Source organism: Trichechus manatus, unplaced genomic scaffold (genome assembly GCF_000243295.1).
Source record: "Trichechus manatus latirostris isolate Lorelei unplaced genomic scaffold, TriManLat1.0 scaffold00037, whole genome shotgun sequence".
Lineage (NCBI taxonomy): Eukaryota > Metazoa > Chordata > Mammalia > Sirenia > Trichechidae > Trichechus > Trichechus manatus.
In genome coordinates, this window is record NW_004443973.1 from 3,231,542 (window position 1) to 3,255,060 (window position 23,519).

The 23,519-nt window shown below is 36.0% G+C and overlaps 1 protein-coding gene across 5 annotated transcripts in view; it reads right to left on the bottom strand.

Annotated features, from left to right (window-relative positions):
• The window catches only part of UBE2E3 (ubiquitin conjugating enzyme E2 E3), a 126,092-nt gene that overhangs the window by 7,043 nt on the left and 95,530 nt on the right, over positions 1-23,519 (bottom strand). For 3 of the 5 annotated variants that reach the window (XR_002823958.1, XR_002823957.1, XR_002823956.1), the window contains exons 4-6: positions 15,800-15,932; positions 10,861-11,008; positions 9,048-9,300 (exon numbers count right to left, since the gene is read on the bottom strand). Coding sequence is in view for 2 of the 5 variants with exons in the window: in XM_023730514.1 (XP_023586282.1) it covers positions 9,203-9,300; positions 10,861-11,008; positions 15,800-15,932 (379 nt within the window). In the remaining 3 variants the exon portion in view is untranslated. Of the gene's footprint in view, positions 1-8,665; positions 9,301-10,860; positions 11,009-15,799; positions 15,933-23,519 lie in introns of those variants that run through there. The other 2 variants (XM_023730514.1, XM_023730513.1) reach the window with 1 other exon arrangement.

A 23,519-nucleotide genomic window follows, 5' to 3' on the forward strand; every position in this document is an offset into this window, starting at 1 on the left:
TTCTATGAACTTTATAGTTTTAGGCTTTATATTCAGGTCTTTGATCCATTTTGAAGTAGTTTTTGTATACGGCGTGAGGTATGGGTCCTGTTTCATTTTTTTGCAGATGGATATCCAGTTTTGCCAGTACCATTTGTTAAAAAGACTGTCTTCTCCCCATTTGATGGACTTTGGGGGAAAATCACTTTTAAAGAAAGAAAACATTTAAGGTGCTTGAGGTTCAAATCAGCTAACAATTGCTAACCATGCATGAAGAAAAAGAAAAGCTGTTCTAGTTACTGTGGGAATTTCAATTACTTGTTTATCAACATGAAACTATGAAATTTAAGGCACATCTAGGTAGACATCTCACCAAATCATTTATTCATGCAACAACAAATGACTACTATACTGGGCACCAAGAGACACACAATGCATGAGCTCTCATCCCAATCTCACTTTCAGCCAATAACCATTTCTTACTTTATGGAGGAACAGAAGCAACCAATGATTTTTCCACTACATCTATCCTCCAATCTGGACATATCTCCTGGTCTTCTGCCTGCTCTCCTGTTAACTATACATGAGATATCTGTCCTAGCAAAGGTCAACCACTTCACTTGTGTGCTAGACCCTATCCCCTCCTGCCTACCTAGATAAATTCAAGAATTTGGTGAATGCTACTGCTTTAAGTGCCAGATTTAATTTATATATACATATATAGCTACATTTCTGAAAAGAACTCCTAATCTAGTCAGGAAGAGAGAGAGATGTCCAACGTAAGGGCAGAGAGCTTGGAAACACCTCAGTAGATGGTGGGGGAGATGACTTTCTCAAGGACACTCTCTCTCTCCCCTACATTATCTACTTCCCCCTATTTAATCTTTCTCATCAACAAACCGGCCAGTTCCCCAACTGGCCTTCCCCCCAACCATATCTTTTGCTAAATAGTAGTAACCAGAGATTCAAATAAAACGTAAGTTAGATCCTGTCACTCTTTGGCTAAAAAACCCTCTAAAGGCCTCCCATCTTATTTAGAGTATTAGCTACTCCTTACAATGGTCTACAAGACTCTTTCAGTGATTTGCCCATCTGTCATCTCCTTGATTTCACCTCTTACTCCTCTCCTAGTTTTCACATTCTCCAGCCCCACTGGGCCCTTGCTACTGTTGAACACACTGGCCATGCTACTGCCTTGGACTGTTTCTGCTTGTTATATTCCCCTTGCCTGCAATACTCTTCCTCTGTGTGGCTTAGTCCTCATAATTTTCAGCTCTTGACTTTTTGGTGAAGTCTTCCCTAAGTTTTTTATAATTTCACTGCAACCTCCCCTTCCTCCTTCCCTGCTCTCCATAGCACTTGTTGTTGGTAGCCATCGAGTCGATTTTGACTCCTGGTGACCCCATGTGTCACAGGAGACCTGCTCCATAGGGTTTTCAAGGCTGTGACCTTTTGGAAACAGATTACCAGGCCTGTCTTCCAAAGAGCCTCTAGGTAGGTTCAAACCACCAACCTTCTGGCTAGTAGCTGAGCACTTAACTGTTTGTGCCACCCAAGCAATTATCTGACATGTTGTTGTTTTAGTTGCCATTGATTTCAACTCATGATGACCCCATGTGTATAGAGTGTACCTGCTCCACAGAGTTTTCAAGGCTACAACCTTTCAGAAGCAGATCACCAGGCCTTACTGCCAAGAAGCTTCTGGGTAGGTTTGAATCATCAGCCTTCAGGTTAGTAGTCCAGTGCTTAACCATTTGCACCACCCAGGGACCCCCATCTATGTATTTTCACTCCCCACCCCGCCCCCCGTCTCTCTTGAAATTTAATCCGTAAGGGCAGGGATTTTTCATGTGTTTTGTTCACTGCTAATCTTAACCAACGAAAACAATACTGCCAGAATAAACAAATAACTTACTAAATGAAATTAATTTGATCCCTGATTTCAAGGAGCTCATGATCAACAAAATTCCTCACAACTGGACCAGTAAGCAAAATCATGATGAACAGAGAAAAGACTGAAGGTGTCAAGCATTTCCTCTCACATACTGTGGACATGGTATCAGGAGGAACCAGTCCCTGGAGAAGGACATCATGCTTGGTAAACTAGGGGGTCAGCAAAAAAGAGGAAGACCCTCAATGCGATGGACTGACACAGTGGCTGCAACAATGGGCTCAAGCACAACCACCATTGTAAGGATGGCACAGGATCAGGCAGTGTTTCATTCTGTTGTACATAGGGTCGCTATGAGTTGGAACTGACTTGACAGTAACAACGATCCAGTAAGGTAGATGACATACATACATAAATAAAACACAATGTGTCATTTAAAAAAAAAAAAACTAGAGAAGAAAAAGCATTGTTTCACATGGATATTTAAAATGATCTTTATCATTTGGGAGGTGTGTAGTCAGGGCCAGAGTTTGGCAGAGGGCTAAGGTGTGTGGTCGGGGCCAGAGTCCGGCAGAGGGCTAAAGTGCTCCTCAGTGTATGATAAAGGATTCAGCTAAGGGGTGCTAGTGATATCCCTATAGCCTTATCCCTCAATTCCCTGTGTTCCTCGTAATAACTCTTCACACTTTGTAGATGAAAATATGAAATGTTTATGCAAATACATAAGTACCCCAATCTCAGTCACAAGAGAATCCTTAACCTTCCTCACACACTTGGCTCATAATTGTCAGGATTTTTCTTGGTGCCCAATACTTCTCGGGAACTCTTCTCCACAGGTTTACCTTTCCCTTTCTTGGTATGAGGTAGGCCTAGGAACAATAAACAGTCACACACCCGACTTTGCTCATGCTACAATTAGTGGGATAAATGAGAAGTTGTTGAAATTATAGTTCTGGAATTAAGGAGCTTTTACCCAGTCACCTTTTACTTATACTTACTGGCACAGGAATAACATGGGGCAATACAAAAAAAGTGACTCATTTGATTCTTTCTGCTATTCCATTTCCCCTTCTCACAGAAGCTAGATAATATTTCAGTAAACAACTTCCAACATTCATGGACTCCCCCTATAATATTGTACAGTATACAAATTACCTTTCCCTGAAATACTTCTCTTAAAAGAGATTTTTTTCAAAGGTCACTTTTTATTTTTCCTATTAGATTTCCCTAAAAGAATATTGTAACCAGACACATTTCTTTGTCTCTTTTCTTTTTTTACCAAAAGGGAACACAGAAACATATCAATTAAGACAGTAATGATAGTGGTAAATTATGTGAATTTTGTAGGATAAATGAATCTTGATTTAAGAACTTTTAAAATTACAAAATTAATTCACTCTCCATTTTAAAAAAGCATTAAAGTAGGTTATGTGAATAACCCACGGGCTATTACCTATATTTCAATTTAACAGGAATATATATAGCACCTACCATGTATAAAGCACTGAATCCGTACAATAGGGAATTCATGACTGATATGCTGCACATGATCTCTGCCCTCAAGGGACACCTCCATAATCTTATGGAGAAGATTTACACCTATGATATAATATTCACTCATTCAACAAACACATATTATGTTAGATACTGGGCCATGTACTGAGATATAGAGAAAAGGAGTATAGATATTATCCCCCAAAAACTCACTCTCCAGAAACACGTATAAGATGATAAACTGAATATAATAAAAAGCCAAAACGCATGTGAGAGACATTGGGTACCAAGAGTAGTTTGAAAGATAGACAGCAATTATTTTAAAAGTACCAAACAGTATTAAGTGTATTTAACATATAGATTGGGCAAAACTTACCAAATATTGTACTAATATTTTCATAGCTAAATCAGGAGGGACATCTGTTCAATTTCTCATTCAACAGTAAACGGATACACATTAGCAAAGATGTGTTCTCTTTTGCTAAGAAGAGGGGAAAATATCTGGACAGGAAAATGACAAACTATTTAAGGATGTGACAATGTATTCATCTCTGTACACCACAGAGCCAGAAAGGATCTTGCACTTAGCAAGCACTTAGTATTTGTACAATAAATAAACTCACAATGGAGATTAGTTAAGGGGTAGCATAACCCCCCTTCTCCCACCCCCTACCCCCAAAGTAAAAGAAAAAAAAGATTCTTGGCTTTAGATCCAACATTGCTGAGGAGGGCACCTGGCTTGTTGCTGACGCTTAGAAATATACATATGCTTGACTTCTCTTTATTGGCCAACATATTTCTGATGTTTGTGCAGATGGTGTCTCAGACAAACAGACAGACTGACAGATTAAGAGGTACATGAGAACAGTAAAAGGGAAAGGTTTCACCAGAGGTGGTGGACTTGAGATAAACTTCAGGGATTAGAATATTTCAAAATACAAATTGTTTTTTATGACGTGTTGGACAGACTTGCATGATTGCCTTTTAGCCTCTCCTGATTTCAACAAGGGTAACCTATAGATATGGAATATTTAGAGTGAATTTAAATTTCTTTAAAAATACTTCATTGGTAATACCTAGAATTGTCAATTTACCTTTTGCTATGCCATAGTTCTGTTTACTTTAGAACGTATTCAGAACTACGCCCCAAAGCCTAATCTGATGCCTAATCATAGTTAAATCATTCATGTATAATTAATTTAATGATAAAGACTAGTAAAGGCCACTTACACTGTCTTTGTGCCTTAATCCAGGTAACTTATTGCTTTTTTTTTTTTTTTTAATTTTAAAAGTCAGCTTCTCAATGTCTGGACTTAACTAATACATAAGATTCCGTGATTTAAAAATCACCTTGGGCTTCTAGCTACTTGAGTTACTGGAACCACAAGAAGTTTTCAGATCACCAAAAAAAAAAAACCAACTCATTACCATCAAGTCGATTCTGACTCATAACGACTATAGATCAGCGTAGAACTGCCCCACAGAGTTTCCAAAGAGCACCTGGTGGATTCGAACTGCTGAACTTTTGGTTAGCAGCTGTAGCTCTTAACCACTACACCACCAGGGTTTCAGAAGGTATCAAAATTGAAATAAGAAAGCTACTGCTGGAGTTCCAGGACACTCTTTTCAGAGAAGTGTTTTTAACAGAGTCCGGGAGAGAAAGAGGAACATTTCTAATTAACAAGGTTGATTCTCCCTGACTACTGCGGTTTTAACTGAGGCCAAACTGTTGGCAATGTTGCTTATAAACAGTCCCAACAATTCATTTTATAATCATTGTGAAAGGAATTTCAGTCCACTATGTAGAAACATCCAATTACACACGGACATTCACATTACACATTTAAATCAATTAATAACTTTACAAGAAAAAGTTGACAAGCTGGTTGAAAACAGTTTCATTTCAAATAATGCATATTTGATAAAATGTAATTATGAATTACGTTCTGAGTATTGCTTGAAAAAACAATTTGTTTAGAAATGAATTGAATGAATTTATATGTTCTATTTATCTACAAAATGAACACTAAATGAAATATAAGTGGATCGTACAAATAATGTAGAATCATTATCTGTCTCTTAAAACAATTTGCAATGGTTTTAAAAAATAATTGGTGTTTCAGATCATGTACACATCTCTCCAAAGACCATAATATCAATGCTGACTAAAAATGTGCTCATGTTAAGCACTAACATGACAACAATGTAGGTTAATATCTGAAGCCAAAGGGCCAAAATTGACTCATATTTTGTAATACAGTCATTCTTGTAAGAATACACTTGGACAAGTTAGTGGGTTGACTCCAAGTTCTTTAAGTTCACATCAGAAAACAACAACTCAAAATTATTATTAGAAAGGGTAACATATATGGGTCAATTCAAACTGCAAATATCAACAGGATTTTATCACTGTGATTAGTTAAGATTTTGATTAAAAAAAAAAAAAAAGTAATGCCAAGATAACAAAAATACCTTGTTATTTTGAAAAAGGTAGACATTAAATGCTTGATAAACTTATCAACACAAATTTCCTGATGTAGTTATATATAATGCATGGTTAAATTATATTAGACATTATGTTGACTTTTTTCATAAATAAATAAAAAACAGAATTATTTTAAAAGGTTATTACTAAACTATACAAATGATGAAATTTAATAATAAAATAATGTCATTTATCTCATTTGCAAATAATTTTCCAAATTAAAAGGAAATCATATATATGTATATATATACACACACATGCACATATATATGCTCAATATTTACATGTGATGTTATAAACAAAAACTCTTAGCCTAGTAGTAAAGAATGTGGGCTGTTCCCCACATCACACTGGCTGTGTAATCTGGGGCAAGTTATTTAACCTGTCTATGCATCAGTTTCAAAAGTCAACTGAGGATCATGGGAGTGCCTATTCACATAAAGCTCTTTGCTGTTAGTTGCCGTTGAGTTGATTCTGACTCATGGTGACCCCATGTGTTACAGAGAAGAACTGCTCCATAGGGTTTTCTTGGCTGTGATATTAACAGAAGCAGATCACCAGGACTTTTCTTCCATGGTGGGTTTGAACCACCAACCTTTAGATTAGCAGTGGAGCACAAACTGCGCCGCCTAGGAACCTTTAGGGGATATTAATGAGGTAAGGCACATTAGTGCCTAAAAGGTGCTGACATGTAGTAGTGCACTGCATGACTCCTCTGAGGGCACAGGATCATAATCACAACACTCCAAGTACAATGGGATGCATGGTGCCATGACCATTCTTGAACACTTGTCACATTTCCTTTGAACTTGTAATTTGTAAAATTTGCTCTTAATGAGTGAGAAAAAGTCTAAGTTCTTAAATATCACAATTTATAACCCTAGCAAAGATTCATGGAGAAAAACTCCCTAATAATAGTGTACATAAATACGGCTACCTAGATAACTGACAAGAGGATCCGTAATTTTTCAGAAATAGAGAATGAGACAAAAAAATCTCAACTTTGGAATTTAATAGTAGGTAACCAAATGGTGATTGTTATTCTGTCGATATGCGAGTTCTGATTCTCTCCTTTCAAACTTAGAAGAATGTGGCTTTCATTTTATAGGTGGAGCTACTTATTTGTAACACCAGCCTACTCTAGCTCATTTGAAACTGAAGCCTGTTCCCTGAAATAGAAAGCAGAACAGGCGTAACAAAAATTTACAAGATTAGAATTACCAAGTTTGAATGCTAATAGAGAACAAGGAAATAATCAAATTCAACTCTTTAGTTTCATATATGAATAAACTGAAACTCAAAGAAGTTAAAGCATCTTGTTCAAGGCCACAAAGGTAGCTTGAAGAAAAGCTGCAAATATTTTTAGGTAATCAATTCCCTCCACTCCGCCTTAAGCCACTATGGGACACAGACAGCCTACAAGTAAGCCATACAGGTTGGTGGCAGTAATTATGTTGATAGAAAATGAGGGAAGTACAATCGTAATACCCTCAGACATCCAAATACCCAAAATGAAGAAGGCTTTTCTAGTACTGAGAGAGAAATTTATTCCTCAGACACAGAATGTATAGCCTTGGAAGTGGGGGGAAAACTACTCTCTACAGCTCATCCAGAGCTCCTAGAAGTCCTTATAGCTTACATAAAAGGTCTCCACCTTCATCACATTGACTGCAACTCCATGACAGATTATTAGTTACCATTTAAAATCAAAGCTCAGATTTTCATAGGCTTAAGCTTGAAATTTTTTGAAATAGCACCTTTGTGTTTAGTGTTCCTTTGTGACAGGGAGTGACATTTTTTGGCGTTTAAGTGAGAAATAGATATACAAGAGCGTAATTTTTTTTTTTACCCTAATTTGAGACTTCTATTGACAAATACTCAAGCAGGAGCCCACTATTCTTAGTGACAGTATATGTAACTATACATGTTTTACTTACTATCTCGAAGCAATGTATTTTTGTTAGTAATTCCATTCTATAAATTTTAATATGGTATTCCATTTTTACATTTAGGATTCAAAAGGTTATTTTCTTCATATTCTGCAATCTTGGCTACATGACCAAAGAATCACCTCAATAATTATCCTAGTCTTAGAAAAAAAAGCACACTTCTACTCTGTATACCAAATCTGATTATAAAGTAATTCTATCTCTAAAAGAAACCTACTATTTAATAACTATAATGAGAAAGAAATTTAAACAATAAAACTTTAAAAGTTGGTATATTTCTTCAACTGAGAAATAAAGTCATATCTGCACACTAATCCACAGTTCTATTCTACCTTCAGGGCAGACAAGGGTTTGTGTTAACTCTGCCTCTGGCTGTATCACTGGCCATGTGCCATAGTAAGAATGGTAATGCACACCATGAACACTCAAAACCAAGATTAAAGGTAAACAGAATAGCTACCAGATCGAAGTTATTGTTTGACAATACTGCCCAACAGTGGACAGAAATCACAAATTTGGGAACAAAATGATCCATCCTGAATGAGGCAAGATTTCATATTTTTTTTAGCTCAAATTCTTAGCACTTCATAATTCAGAAGTATCATATTAATAAAGCAAAGCTTTATGTGTTTTTGAGACCAATGGTTTAAAATCCAGTTTTGCATATTTAAGCTCATTATATTTGTCTTGATAGACTTAAAGGAAAAAACTCTACTCATTTAATAAGATTTTAAACGCTTTCAATTTAGTAATTCATTTATTTATACTAGTCCTTAGTAGTCGATCTTTCCATTTTTATTTCATCAACAATCATCTCAGACACACCTTCTAACAAGACTGACTTAAAATATTACGACAGGAAACTAAGCCTTCAGGAGCATGTTTATTGTGTTTGAGATGATACATCAGGTGCTCTCTGAGCTACAAAGGGTAAAAGGAAATCCTCTCATTACAAACTGACAAAGGTAAAAGGTAAAACATTTTCACAACAGCATGTACCACATACTCAGAAATAGATCTGGGTTTAATACAAATGACATAATTCCTAGTCATCTACGGCTACTTTTATAACTTCATACAGATAATGAATTAGGCTAAAATGCACTATAATATTTGGTAGACTTCAGGACCAGTATCCTTAGTACATCACAAAATACATTTTGATATCCCAAAGAAGCAAGACTTGCAAGTAGGCGTTTTAAACATAACTAATCTACAGCTACAAAGTTCTACTCTTGATAGCATTTACCTTTTTAGGGAGTCTCCCAGTCTCCAAAGGATAAAAGCAGAGAGTAGAATCAGTATAACATATACACAGAAGTCCGTATTGTAAAGGCTATAAAGATTTGCAGCACAGTGAGAAGATGCCTTCTGCTCCTTCACACTGCATACAAATTATGTGAATTATGTTGCGTATCTCTTGGTCCACTGTCTGGCTATCCTGTCATGTTCTGCTCTGTTGGTCAAATACTGAGTGGCTATGCTTCCAACCAGAGGATCCGCTGGAAAAGTAGAAAGAAGATTAAATTATGTGGTATCTTAGAGGTATAGTTCTAATATTTTATTAAACTGAAATGCTTATTTTTCACCAGCATCTTGATACGTAATGGTTAGATCCTCAAAAGAGGTACGCTTAAAATAATAAAATCATCAGTATATTTTAATATGCAAATCAGAAAAGTCCCCCTTGCTAAAAAATAAATGCTCAGTTAATAGATCTAATTTTTTATAAAGATGTATGACTTTAATATACAAAAACTATTTTTTACTTTTGGCATGTTATTCAACAATGAAAGCATGCTAAGTGATTATACTTCAGCCTACTTATGCACATTTAAAAATGTAATTTTAAATATGTATTTTTCAATAAAATTTAGATCTTACAATACATTGTTATTCAGAATGAAACATTTTCTTCATTCTGTGCAGTAATATGACTCTAATCAGTAACCACATCTCCATTTGAAAACTTACTTGCCATTTTGTTTTAAATAGAATTCTGAACTAGAAATTGAACTTAAGATGTAAACTTTAGTTTTGAATTTTATTTATATTTTTCAACAAGTTAAAATAAATACATATGGCATAATCACTGAAGTATACCAAGTGATTGCCAGTAAAAAGTAAGGCTCTCTTCCCAGAAATTCCTCTCCCTGGCAAACCATTGTTACTCATTTACAACACTTCTTTCCAAAGATATTAAATGCATTTAGAAGCATTTATCATAATGTCCTCTTCCTCATAAAAAAAGAATCATATAAGCATATGTATTTGTTTTAATAGCTACATACGCTACTGATGGACATTCAGGTTGTTTCTACTCTTTTGCTTTAATAAATGATGCTGCAATGAGTATCTCTCTCTCTCTCTCTCTATGGCATGTGTGTAAGTGTTAGGCCTAAGGTAATAGTGATAGCCTTTGGTGGCTCATCAAATGTTTTTTAAAAAGTCAACTTCTTTAAAGACAATCACATGGTAAGACAGCATATATGAAATCCCAGGCCTAAACATCACTTCGAGTCCAGCTACCGATTAAAGTTTGTATGTGGCAGTTATGCATTTATAAAAAATGTGTATTTATATAATCGTAATCTAGTCCAACTCTCTCATCAGCAATAATTTTTATATCCACTACTACTATATCTAATATAACTGTAATTGATTGTTAATCCAAAAAGGAAGAACAAAAACTCCCTTCATTACTAACTGGTTGCTCTAAAGCGCATGGCAGCATGGAAGGAGTTAGAAAAAGAGGCACAAATGTCAGAGACATTGCTTTACTCCTATCAGAAGTGGTTTGTACAGTTAAATAATTTAGAAAATAGACTACATTAATGATGAGAGAAAATAATTGTAGGGTGGTGTGCCAATAAGCAAACTACATGAAGTTACTGAGAGACTTTTGGCCTATTCTAAATGAAATGATATTGATAATTTCACTGCAAAACGTATTATGTTGATCTTTCAACCAACAGCATTTATTTCTCATTCTACACTTAAGCTAACCCAGAAAATATACTGGTTTTGGTAGTCTCATTATGTGTTCATAAATATTTGCTTACCAGGGTTGCAGTCTGTCAAAAGGGAACAAATAGACAGCAAAACCTTTGAAATAGTCAAAGCAGGACTCCAGTTATCTTTAAGGATGTCCAGACAGATGACTCCCTGACTGTTGATGTTGCAGTGATAGATTCTGGTGCGGAAAGTAACCTAAGGACAGTCAAATTAAAAAGCAGAAAGAAAATGAATGCTTTATTACCAACTGACACTCTCACCAACAGAAACAATGGGTAATGCATCACTGATAACACTAAATAGCAAATAATTTAAACTGAAAAGTTAATCTTAGACTATGTTTAAGTAGTAACAAAAGTAAATGGTTTCATTTGATTCAATTTAAAGAATTTTTTTGTTCTAACCCAGTATTTTCCCATTGCTGTCGAGTCGATTCCAACTCACAGCAACCCTAAAGGACAGATTAGAACTGCCCCACAGGGCTTCCAAGGAGTGGCTGGTGGATTTGAACTGCCGACCTCTTGGTTAGCAACCGAGCTCTTAACCACTGTGCCACCAGGGCTTCAACCCAGTAGAGGGAGCTATACTGATTTCATACCAAAGTGAGTGGTTGATTTAATTAATCTAAATGAATGCTATAGTAATCATATGTATGTATATGTATACATGTGTACACACAGACACACACACCTGAGTTTTAAAGACAGAAAATGAGGGAGAACAGAAATGTTTTGAGGCCAAAGGTAAAAAAAAAAAAAAGACGTTTTTTAAAAAACACAAAATGAAAGATTACATTAGTTTCTTAGTAGAAAATATTAGCACCAATTCAGCTATTTCTTATCACATGTAAGAATATACTAAAGAAGATTTAGAGAAGGCTGGTGAACTCATCAGCACTACCTGCTTTCTATTCTCAGCTTTTCATTTCCACACAGCTAGTTCACTGTCTTGTTAAGCTAAGACAGTAAAATAAAACAAACAAGGTCTTTAGCTACTGGACAAAGGAAACAAATGTATCTATGAGATGTACGAGAAAAGAACAGAAATCACAGGAACAAATACTGAAGAGTTTCAAAACAACCACGAACACTAATACTAATGGGGTAATTAATTTGTGAATTGCATTTGCAAAGAAACAAAGACACAGTTCTTGATCTCTTGGAACTAGCAGTGTAATATGTTCTCCAAAGGGGAGTCTGGAAAGAAAATATTACACTCTCAAAAGTGCGTTTTTTTTTTTTTTTTTTTTTTTTTTGATACATGATTTTTTTTAAATTTAGAGACTTCTGGCCTAGTGGGGAAGGAGAAGAGACTATGGGCCTCTAGAACTGCTCTGTCCAATATGGCAAACAATAGCCACCCATGAATAATGAGCTCTTAAAGTATGGCTAGTAAAACTGAAATGGGCTAAAACTGTAAAAGACATACCAGATTTCAAAAACTTAGTATCAAAATGAGAACGTAAAATATGTCATTAATAATATTTTTATATTGACTATATGTAGAAATGATAATATTTTGGATTTCTGGGGGTTAAATAAGTTATTAAAAATTACTTTTACCTATTTCTTTTTACATTTTAAGGTAGCTACTAGAAAATTTAAACGTACATGTGTAGCTCGTATTGTATTTCTATTAGTGCTGCTCTGGAATATGGGCATAAAATATGCCCAGATAATTGACTGCTGCTACTCAACAGGTATAAAAGAGTAGTTTACAAATGTAATACACTTAAAATTTTGAATCCTTTCAGCTATTTAAGAATCAACAACAGAATAGTATCCATGAACAGAAGAGAATTTTAAATTATTATTTTTCAAGTTCAATACTTTATCTGAACTTCAAAAAGAATCAGTACTATACAGAAATAATTGTACCTCAAATCATAACAGAAATCTTAATTCATTTTTCACATGTCCAACTGTAGATCTCAATCATACTTAATAATACTATGTAAGATATCGCAGAAAAAGGACTGAACTAGTATTAAAGATGTAGAAAATTAAAATACTGAGATTTCAGCAAAAATACTTAACATGCTAAATTTATGGATAACCATTAATCAAAATGATTATGATAAACTGATACAGAGAACCATATTCTGAAACCTTTATATTAGTCAACTTCCATCTTCCATTGAAAGGTGCTAAGAAAAATGTAAGGGTCTTTTTTCTCAATTTTCCCCCCACATACAGAATTTCGTACAAAATGAAAATTTGCTAACTCCTCAACATGTAAAAACAATTTCCAATCTAAAAAAACTAGGCATACAGAAATAAATATCACTATTTATAACTACAGTCAGGAGCTAGTTTGCTAAGGTTTGAATTTTTTTCTGTGAGAAACTTGACTGCTGAATAGAAAGCGAACATTTAGGGATATATTGTCCTCTAACATGTATTATTCTGAATGTGAATATAATTAGTCGTGTTATTAGTATGAGGGTTTTGCCCCTTTGATTAATTTAGCAAGACAAGATTCTGCAGACCTTGGGAGCATTAAATGAGATCACCATTTAAATATCTTAGATTGTGATGGACACACACAGTAAATCACTCAAAAATTACTGCAAAGCTATAGTTAACGAAAAAAAAATACCTCCAGGTGGGAGACCTTTGTAGCTGCAATTTGAGGTAAATATCACTAGATGGAACTGTTACTTTGTTAGATGTTTGCTGGAAAAATGATTTCTAAGCAGGATTAAAAATCCTGCCTTAAAAAAAAAAAAAAAAACATGAAAATAGCAAAACCTTTAAATTTTATACACACACACACAGGCATTAAGTAGCTATACAGATTTTAAATACTATGATGTTGTTATTAGGTGCCCTCAGGTCGATTTTGACTCATGGCGACTGTCTTAGTCATCTAGTGCTGCTGTAACAGAAATACCACAAGGGGATGGCTTTAACAAAGAAGTTTATTCTCTCACAGTGCAGCAGGCTATGAGTCCGAATTCAGGGCATCAGCTCCAGGAGAAGGCTTTCTCCGTCGGCTCTGGAGGAAGGTCCCTGTAATGCATCAGTCTTTCCTTGGTCTGGGAGCATCTCAGCGCAGGAACCTCAGGTCCAAAGGATGCGCTCTGCTCCTGGCACTGCTTTCTTGGTGGTGTGAGGTTCCCATGTGTCTCTGCTCGGTTCTCTCTTTTGTATCTCAAAAGAGATTGGCTTAAGACACTATCCAATCTTGTATACCTCATCACTATAACTGCTGCTAATCCATCTTATTAGATCATAGTGACTGAATTTACAACACATAAGGAAATCACATCAGATTACAAAATGGTACACAATTATACAATACTGGGAATCGTCACACAGCCAAGTTGAGATATTTTTGGGGGACACAATTCAATCCATGACAGCGACCCTATGTACAACAGTTACAAAACAGTGCCTGGTCCTGCGACATTCTCACAGATCGTTGCTATGCTTGAGCCCATCCTTGCAGACACTGTGTCAATCCATCTCATTGAGAGTCTTCCTCTTTTTGCTGACCTTCTAATTTTACCAAGCAAGATGTCCTTCTCCGGGAACTGGTCCTCCTGATAACACGTCCAAAGTATGTGAGATGAAGTGTCGTCATCCTTGCTTTTGAGCATCCTGGCTGTACTTCTTCCAAGACAGATTTGTTCGTTCTTCCAGCAGCCCATGGTATACTCAATATTCTTCACCAACACCGTAATTCAAAGGCATCAATTTTTCTTTGATCTTCTGTATTCATTGTCCAGCTTTTGCATGCATATGAGGCGAATGAAAATACTATGGCCTGGGTCAGGTGCACCTTAGTCCTCAAAGTGACATCTTTGCTTTTTAACACTTTAGGTTTTTTGCAGCAGATCCGCCCAATGCAATACATCATCTGATTTCTTGACTGCTGCTTCCATGGGTGTTGATTGTGGATCCAAGTAAAATGAAATCCTCGACAACTTCAGTATTTTCTCCGTTTATCATAATGTTGGCTTAGGGAACATGAAAAGCAGCCCTGGTGGCACAGTGGTTAAGCACTCAGCTGCTGTGGGAGAAAGATGTGGCAGTCTGCTTCCCTAAGATTACAGCCTAGAAAACGCTATGGGGCAGTTTTACTCTGTCCTACAGGATCGCTATGAGTCATAACTGACTTGACGGCCACGGGTTTGGTTTTATGGGGAACATAAGGAACTATATTGAAAAGAAAAACATTTTGTCATATTTAAGGGCTCACAGACTCCATTACATGCTTATCCCTGGCACACTGGAAGTCTCTGCAGTAATTATGTTCAGGCTTAATTGTGGCAGTTCTAACCTGTTGGTATGACCATTTTAGAATGAGAAGTAAGGAGAGGAAGTCATTCAGTAACTATTAAGTTTAAGCTTTGCAAAATAATTACTAGTCATTACAAAGCACAACTCAACACTTCTGTTTGTTCTTCACCAAATTCACACTTCAAATGAGTAAGTCATCAATGAAGGAGAAGGCACCCAGTCACTCTCAGTTCCCATTACTACACTGTACTAACAAAGGGCACAAAATGAGTTTACTAATTATTATTAGTGTCTGTCTTCCTTGTTATGAGTTTTCTAGTTCTCTGCTTATCTATAAAAATGAGTTATTTAGCACAAAATTCAAGTTATTTAACCCTTACTTCAGGAAGCTGTTAAAATAGGTTTATTTTTATCCCAATATGTTTCTTAAGGAAGACTCATAGGATATGTTTCCTCATTGTGATCAAAAATCCAAAATTAATTTGCTTTACTGACATACAAGGTAATATAACTTTATTTACAATCAACAATTAAACCTTTCTGTGGATTACAAAGTTATTTGTAGAAGGTAGAGGTCAATTACTTTCACAGTTTTCAAATTCTTGGTTACTTGAGAGTTTCCATATCAATCCATGAAAAATGTAATGACATAAACATGATTACATCAATACATAATTAACCTTTGGAATAAACTAATTTTGCAGAAGGATAAATATTAAAGTATGCACTTCTAGATTCTTACCTTTGGTGGCTTAAATGGATAATCTGATGAAAATGTGATATCCAGAAAAAACACACCACCTTCATATACAGAACCTGGTGGACCAAGTATAGTTGATCTCCATTCATAAATGTTATCTCCTTTAGGCCCAGCACTATTTAAAAGAAATTAAAAATCAATGTGTATATCTGTAAGCAATGCATGTTAACATCTTAAAATCAATAAAGTATTAAAGGTAAATTAGCAACCTGGGGCAATAAGAGATAAGAAAAGTATTAAAGAAATAAGCCCCAATGTGTGCATGCATGTATATATTAACTTCTCATTTGGAAATACTCCAAACTTACAGTAAAATTGCAAGAATTGTACAAAGAACACCTGTATACTCCTTACCCAGCAACTCCAGTTAGTATTCTGCCTCCCTTTATCACTTTCTCTTTACACACACACACACACACACACACACACACACACACCTTTTTCACACACACACACACTTTTTTCTGAGCTTTCTGAGAGTAAGCTGAATCCATCATGGTCCTTTCCTCCTAAACACTTCAGTGTGAATTTCCCAGCCCTGGTGGCACAGTGGTAAAGAGCTTGGCTGTTAACCGAAAGGTCAGCAGTTCAAATCCACCAGCTGCTCCTTGGAAACCCTGTGGGGCAGTTCCTCTCTGTCCTATAGGGTCGCTGAGTCAGAATCGCCTCGACAACAAGAAGTTTGTTTTTATTTTTTATATAACCACAGTAAAGTTTTCAACTTTGGCAAATGTTTAACATCTATACAATAATTTAACCTACAACCTCTATTATAATTTTGTCAATAAATCCAATAATGCCCTTTGTAACATTTAATTTTCCTGTATATAGAGATGACAGTCTTAGGATCATGCATGTCCTGTGTCTTCAGTCTCATTTAATAGGGAGCAGTTCTTTTAGCCTCTGACTTTTATAATATTGACATTTCTGAAGAATATAGTCTTTAAAAAAAAAGAATGTCCACCATTTTGGGCTTGTCTGATGTTTCCTCATGACTGGATTCAGGTAATGCATTCCTGGCCGAAACAGTGCATATATGATATTGTGTCTTCCTAGGGTATCACATCCTGAGGGACATGGTGTCCACATGTCCCTTATTGATGACGTTACTTTTGATCACCCAGAGAAGATGGTGTCTGATTTCTCTACTGTTTAGTTACTATTTTTTCCCCTGACACCAATAAGTAACCTGTGGGCAGACACTTTAGAACCATGCAATATCCCATTTCTTATCAAAATTTCTCTGCTAGATTTAGTATACACTTGTGATTCTAATCTTTACTACAATGGTGACAAAACCATGGTTTTCCAACTCCAGTACTTCCTCCACATTAACTAGTTGGAACTCAAGCCCTCTCTTCTCCTATACATACGTATCTACATATGTATGCGTGCATGTATGTGTTTACATATGTATTATTATCGATATAGCCTCATGCATTTCTATTTTTTTCCCCAACGCTTTATAATTAATTACTACTCTTATTTTGATGCTCAAATTATCCCAGTTTGGCCAGTGGGAGTCCCTTCAAAATGGCTCCTATATCCTAAGGACATGCTGCTATCATTTTTTTTTCCTTGAGCACTTCCTTACTTTCTGGCATAACAAGATGTTCCAGGCTCCAAGCCTTGGAATCAGCCATTTCTCTAAGGAGCTCTAGTTCCATTTAGTGAGAAAAACCAAAATCTGAGTGCTAGATGCTACCAAGTCCTAGTTAAATTTTGATGCATTATACTCAACACATCATCATTTCATTTATGAAATATAGGCAAGAGAGACAGTTCAAATAAAATCTAAATTAACAATTATTTGTTGGTAAGGCAACTCTAATATTCTTTAAACATACCTTCCATTTTTCTCTAACCTTTAAATCATAAATTATCTTAAACTTCTGAACATGTCTGTATAAAACTTTTCTTCTTTTAAAGTAGCCATCAGTTTAGAAATGATCTGCATGTCTGATTTAAAATAAGTATAAACCAGCACTGATAAATCAACTATATTAATTACAACCAGATATTCATGAATAGTTGAAATGATTTAACTATATCTTATTAACTCTCTAAATGTAAAACTGTAAAACTTCAGATAATTGATGTTGTCAGTAGTCAAATATGTGCTCTAAAAAGTGGTTAATACAGGAAAGATGTAAAAACTTGATGGTATGATAAAAATGTTCAGAGAATATTTCAAAAATCTATCTTTAAGGCAGAGATATATGCCAGATAAAATCTTATTGTTTTGACCTATTTAGAAAAAAACATATATTTTAAAATAAATACCATTTTATAAATGTTAATTATAGCCAGCAACTAGAACTAATTATACTAATGGCTCATTGTTCTGTCATCATTTGACAATCAGGTATATTCTATAAGTGAATTTTCATTGTAACTAAAAAAAGAAAAATTCAAAATTGAGTAACTGATTTGTTTTAAAAAAATTTAACCTGATTCAATACCTTTTCTAAATTTTTTTTTTAACTTGGCGATTCTTTATAATTAAATGGTAGTCAAAGAGACTTTTATAGCATAGCTAATCTACTGAAATGGTTCCAAACTATCCATGTTAAAACCAGTTGCCGTCGAGTCTATCCTAACTCATGATGACCGCGTATGTGTCAGAGTAGAACTACGCTCCATAGAGTTTTCAATAGCTGATTTTTTGGAAATTCCCAGCCTTTCTTCCAAGGTGCCTCTGAGAAGACTCAAACCTCCAACCTTTCAGTTAGCAGTTGAGCCTGTTAACTGTTTGCACCACCCAGAGACTCTCAATACATTTTAAACACTAGTAATAACAATAATGTTAGCTGAGATTTACTTAGTCCTTACTATAATTATCCCAACAAACCTAAGAGGTGGGTGCTATTATTAGATTCCTATTTTTAGATGAGGAAACTAGGGCACAGAGAGTTAAATAACTTTCTGAATGTCCCACAGCTATAAAATGCATACACTGAATTTGAACAATGTAAACTAGTCTGTAATTTTCTCGACGGTTTGCTACATTTCCTCTTATAATTTCAATGCTGCTACTTCTAATCTCCAGGGAAATTCTGCAAATACTTATTTGTATAAATGCCCAAGGGAAAGCTGCTCTACAAAGAACCAAATTGCCTCAGAAATAATTTTTGGTTCTTAGAAGAATTGTGCTATGGTTCAGATGGTGAACAGGATAAGCTGGGGATTACTGTATTTTAATGAATCACAGAATTATAGACTGGAAACAGTCTGGTTGAGGCCAAACTCCTCCTTTTACAACTGAAGAAACTGACAGTAAATTATCCACCGCAAATAAATCACACTGCCAGTTGGTGGAAGAGCTGGAATTCTCACACCAAAATCTTGTTTCTTAAATTGTTTTCTTCCCACTTATGCTATTTGCCACAGTCCTTATAAAACCTAAGTTTAACTATTGTTTAACAGGATACTAAACAGAACTTTCCCTGCTGCCTTGATGTAGGCTGAGTTGGACTGCAGTCCGATATTGGATTCCTGTACCGTACCTACCAAGAGCACCTGGCCTAAGGGGACTGAGGGCTAAAATTCACCCCTTGTGACAGCTGCCCTGTCTGGAGGAAAGGCTCCCTTTTTCATGAAGGTGTCACTTGCTAGCCAAGCCAGGAGAGAGGGTGAGGGTGAGAGCAGTAGAACTGAAGTCACCCAGATGACTTTTTCTAATTCGAACAAAGCACTTTATAGGCTAGCAGCATATTCACCAAACTGAGGCCTCACAATCAGTAGACAATGAATGGGTGATAAATGCCCAAATCTAAAGACAGGTGCTATTCACATTCACACCTTTGTACTAGTTCTCATCCTCTCTTACCTCCAAACGGTAACACTCTAGCAATTTTAACCTCTGTCTTCAATCATCCATTTTTCCTTCTCTGGTGGGTTATTCCCAAAAAAATACAACAATGTCATTTCTCCAATACTTATTTAAAAAACTAACTCCTATTTCTCCACTCCTTCCAGCTTCCATCTCAATGATCTTTCCTTTACAGCAAATCTACGTAGAGACCTGCTGTCTCCAATTCCCCTCCTCCTGTTTCTTCTCAAACTCATTTCAAATAGGCCTTTACTTCCCCACCACATTGAAACAGCTCTTGTCCAAGGTCAGAAACAACCTCATCACTAGATCCTATGATCACTTCTAAGTCGTCTTCTTATTTGACTGGTCCAGCAGTATCTGACCCGGCTGATCACTTCCTCCTCCCTGATACACTTACTTCGCTTGGGTGACAGAATGCCATACTTTCCTGGTTTTCGTCCTACTTTTCTGGTCCTTCCTTCTCAATCTCTATTACTATTCCTCATTTCCCCAACATCTAAAGACTGCCACAACCCGACAGCTCAGTCCTTGGACCTCTTCTCTTTTCCAACTATACCCAATCTTTTGGTGATTGTGGAGTTTCACGGCTTCCAATAGTATCAATATGCTGTTAAATCCCAAATTTGTATCTCCAGCCTAGACTTCTATCCTGAATTCCAGATCTATACATCTAAATGCTACTAATCAGTCTTTATTTTTAAATCTAATATGAACCTCAAATTTAACTTGTCCCAAGTTGAGTTCCTGATATTCTAACTCCTCCTACAGTCTTCCCTATCTTAACTAATGACAACTCCATTCTTCTAATTATTTAGGGCAAAAGCCTAGACTTCATCCTTGACAAACCTCTTTCCAACTCATATCCTGTGTTATCAGCAAATTCTATTAAGTCTGTCTTCAAGACATGTCCAAAATTCTACTACTTCTCCCATCCCCACTGGCCCAATCTTGGTTCAAAACACCATCATCTCTGGCTTGGTTAACTGCAACAGCCTCCCTGCTTCCACCTTTGACCTCACCCTCACCACAGCAATCTATTCTCCTTATGACAACCAGGCAGAGTAACAGAGTTAAAATGTAAATCTAAACATGTCATGCCTCTGGTCAAAACCTTCCAAAGGCTTACCTTCTTATTCTGCATTAAAGTCAAAGTCCAAGGACCTACAATGACTGTATAATTTGCCCCTCTCCCCCATCTCTTCTCCGGTTACTCTCCTCATTCCATTACTGTAGCAACACTGTTCCTCCCACCTCCCACCTCAAGGCATCTGCATCAGCTGTGCCTCTGCCTGAGATGCTCTTCTCCAAGACAGTCACATGATCTGCTCCCTCACCTTCTGCAGGTCTTGACCCAAGTCACCTTCTCAGTGAGGCCTTCACTGGCCCACCTATCTGAAATGTCACATATGATCTCCAGACATTTCATATCCTCCTTAGCATTTATCACTCTCTAACATGTAACATATTTTATTTATTATCTTACTATCCTTCTCCCCAACAGAACGTAAGTGCCATGAGGATACACAATCTGAATTGTAATTTAAAATGGGCTGGGCTTTTTTATGCCCTGAAGGTGAGATGTATTTTAATACCTCAAAGTGACTGAAGAGTCGTGAGATCTACCCAAGGGGAGAGGAAAGGGAGATCTCATAGGGCAAGCTTTAAATGGTGGTGACAATCAATCAACCAATAAATAAAACCCTTTCTTACAATAGTTTCATACATAAGGGTTTATTTACTTAGTAATTAACTTCACTGATACTGCAAAAGTAAAATTAACTCAAGTTGTGTGTCAAATTATGAAAATCAGAGATGAAATTAACAAGGGTTTTGCTTACAGAACCCTCAACATGAGTTAATGCTGAAAAGATCAATTGTTAAATTCCATAATTAGTGACTCAATTTTTTGTTTAAATACCATTTAGCGAATAAAAAGTATCTTTATTCTACTGTTTTTCTCCTGCAAACATTTGTTTTCTCCTTTTAAATACAATGTTTCCCATAAGCTATTATATCTTCTACACAGAACAACAACAAAAGTAAAAAGCAGGGAGAAAGTGCAGATACAGTGACAAACTTGCACCTAGGAATTTTTAGTTACTGGCTGCTCTTACTGCTAAAAAGTGCCGTTATTTCAAACATTAGCAGCATGAAATTAATATCTTACCAAAATCCATTTTCTCACTGCTTGAATACCAAGTCAGCAATTATTTTTATTGAAAGGGAGATAAACAGTACTTTTTTTCTGCACTGGAGTAATTCCCTGTAAAAACTCTCAAATGCTTAATTTAGTAATAGGTTCATTTTCCAAATATATATATTTTTAAACAACACTTTTATACATACAACTTTTGTAATCCTGTACTAAACCAAATGTAATTGCTATACACTAAATACTGTCTGCTTCTTTATCCCTATGACAAACAGTCTTATCCTAAAATGAGCTGAACTAAATACAAGGAGAAAAGAATATAACAAGTCAAGACTTGACATAATCGTGGAAAATGTGGTATAATGGTGAACAGTACATTTTAAATTGTTAAATTATTAAAGTGAATATTCATGTCTGTAGTATGCATTTAAAAGGAAAAAAACATTTACTAATACAAAGTTCTTATTAAAGCATGGGTTTAATTTTAAAGAACTGTAAAAATGGAAGAGGATGAACTGAAATATCATATTGGTACAACTTATTAAGTCTTATTCACCTTGACTAGATTTTAAGCACTATATGCCCGTTGCCGTAGAGTAGATTCTGACTCACAACGACCCTACAGGACAGACTAGAACTGCCCCATACGGTTTCCAAGGAGTGGCTGGTGGATTCAAACTGCCGACCTTTTGGTTAGCAGCCGAGTTCTTAACCACTGAGCCACAAAGGCTCCAAGCACTATATACCAAAAAAAAAAAAAAAAAGTTACTATCTAGTATTGAAAAAATCTATTAAAAGCACAAATAAAGCTTAGAAAAAAATGTTTCTATATTAAAGCAAGAAGTTAATGTTTCTTTAAGTGCTGGTTTATAAAGACAGCCTCCAACTTTCAAAGGGTTATGTTCTAAAAATTTGATTGAAAATTTAGGTATTCTGGAAATTGGAACACATTTTAACCACAGCAATATAAATGGTGGTTTCAACGCTGGCCCACCAACGTCAATTGAACCATTCCTGCCATATCATGAAAAGAGATACTATATATTTGTAATAAAAAATACTGAAAAGCAATGTTACATTTTAGTAACATGATATCAGGCTTAAAATTTTAAAAATATATAATCCACAGTGCCCTCAACTCACTCAGTCTGTTCTCAAGCTCTCATAGTTGGCAGTTATTCACTCTGACCTTTCCCTAACCTTTCAAACACACTGTAATAACCAAGGAGATTCTGTTCACAAAAGAATGAAGAGCACAGATGGGAGCCCTTGTAAAATTGATGGACAGGTGTTCTGTGGACACCCTACCAATCAGTCAAGGAGCCCTGGTGGCGCAGTGGCTAAGCACTCAGTTGTTAACCAAAAAGTCAGCGCTTCGAATTCACCAGCCACTCCGCGGCAGAAAGACGTGGCAGTCTGCTTCCGTAAAGATTCACAGCCTTGGAAACCCTACGGGGCAGTTCTACTCTGTCCTATAAGATCACTGAGTCACAATCGACTCACAGCTACGGTTTTTTTTTTTTTTTTTTTGACCGATCAGCCTAACAGACAGGACAGAGGTGAGGAGAAAAGGGAAGGCAAGGTAGGCAAGTGGCTAGTTCGCATGCCATGGCATGTATGAAAATGGAGAAAGGGGATTCTCCTGGGACAGCAGAGGCAGAAGAGCAGGGCAAAGAAAAGAAAAGGAACCCTTATCCTGACCCTAACAATAGGCA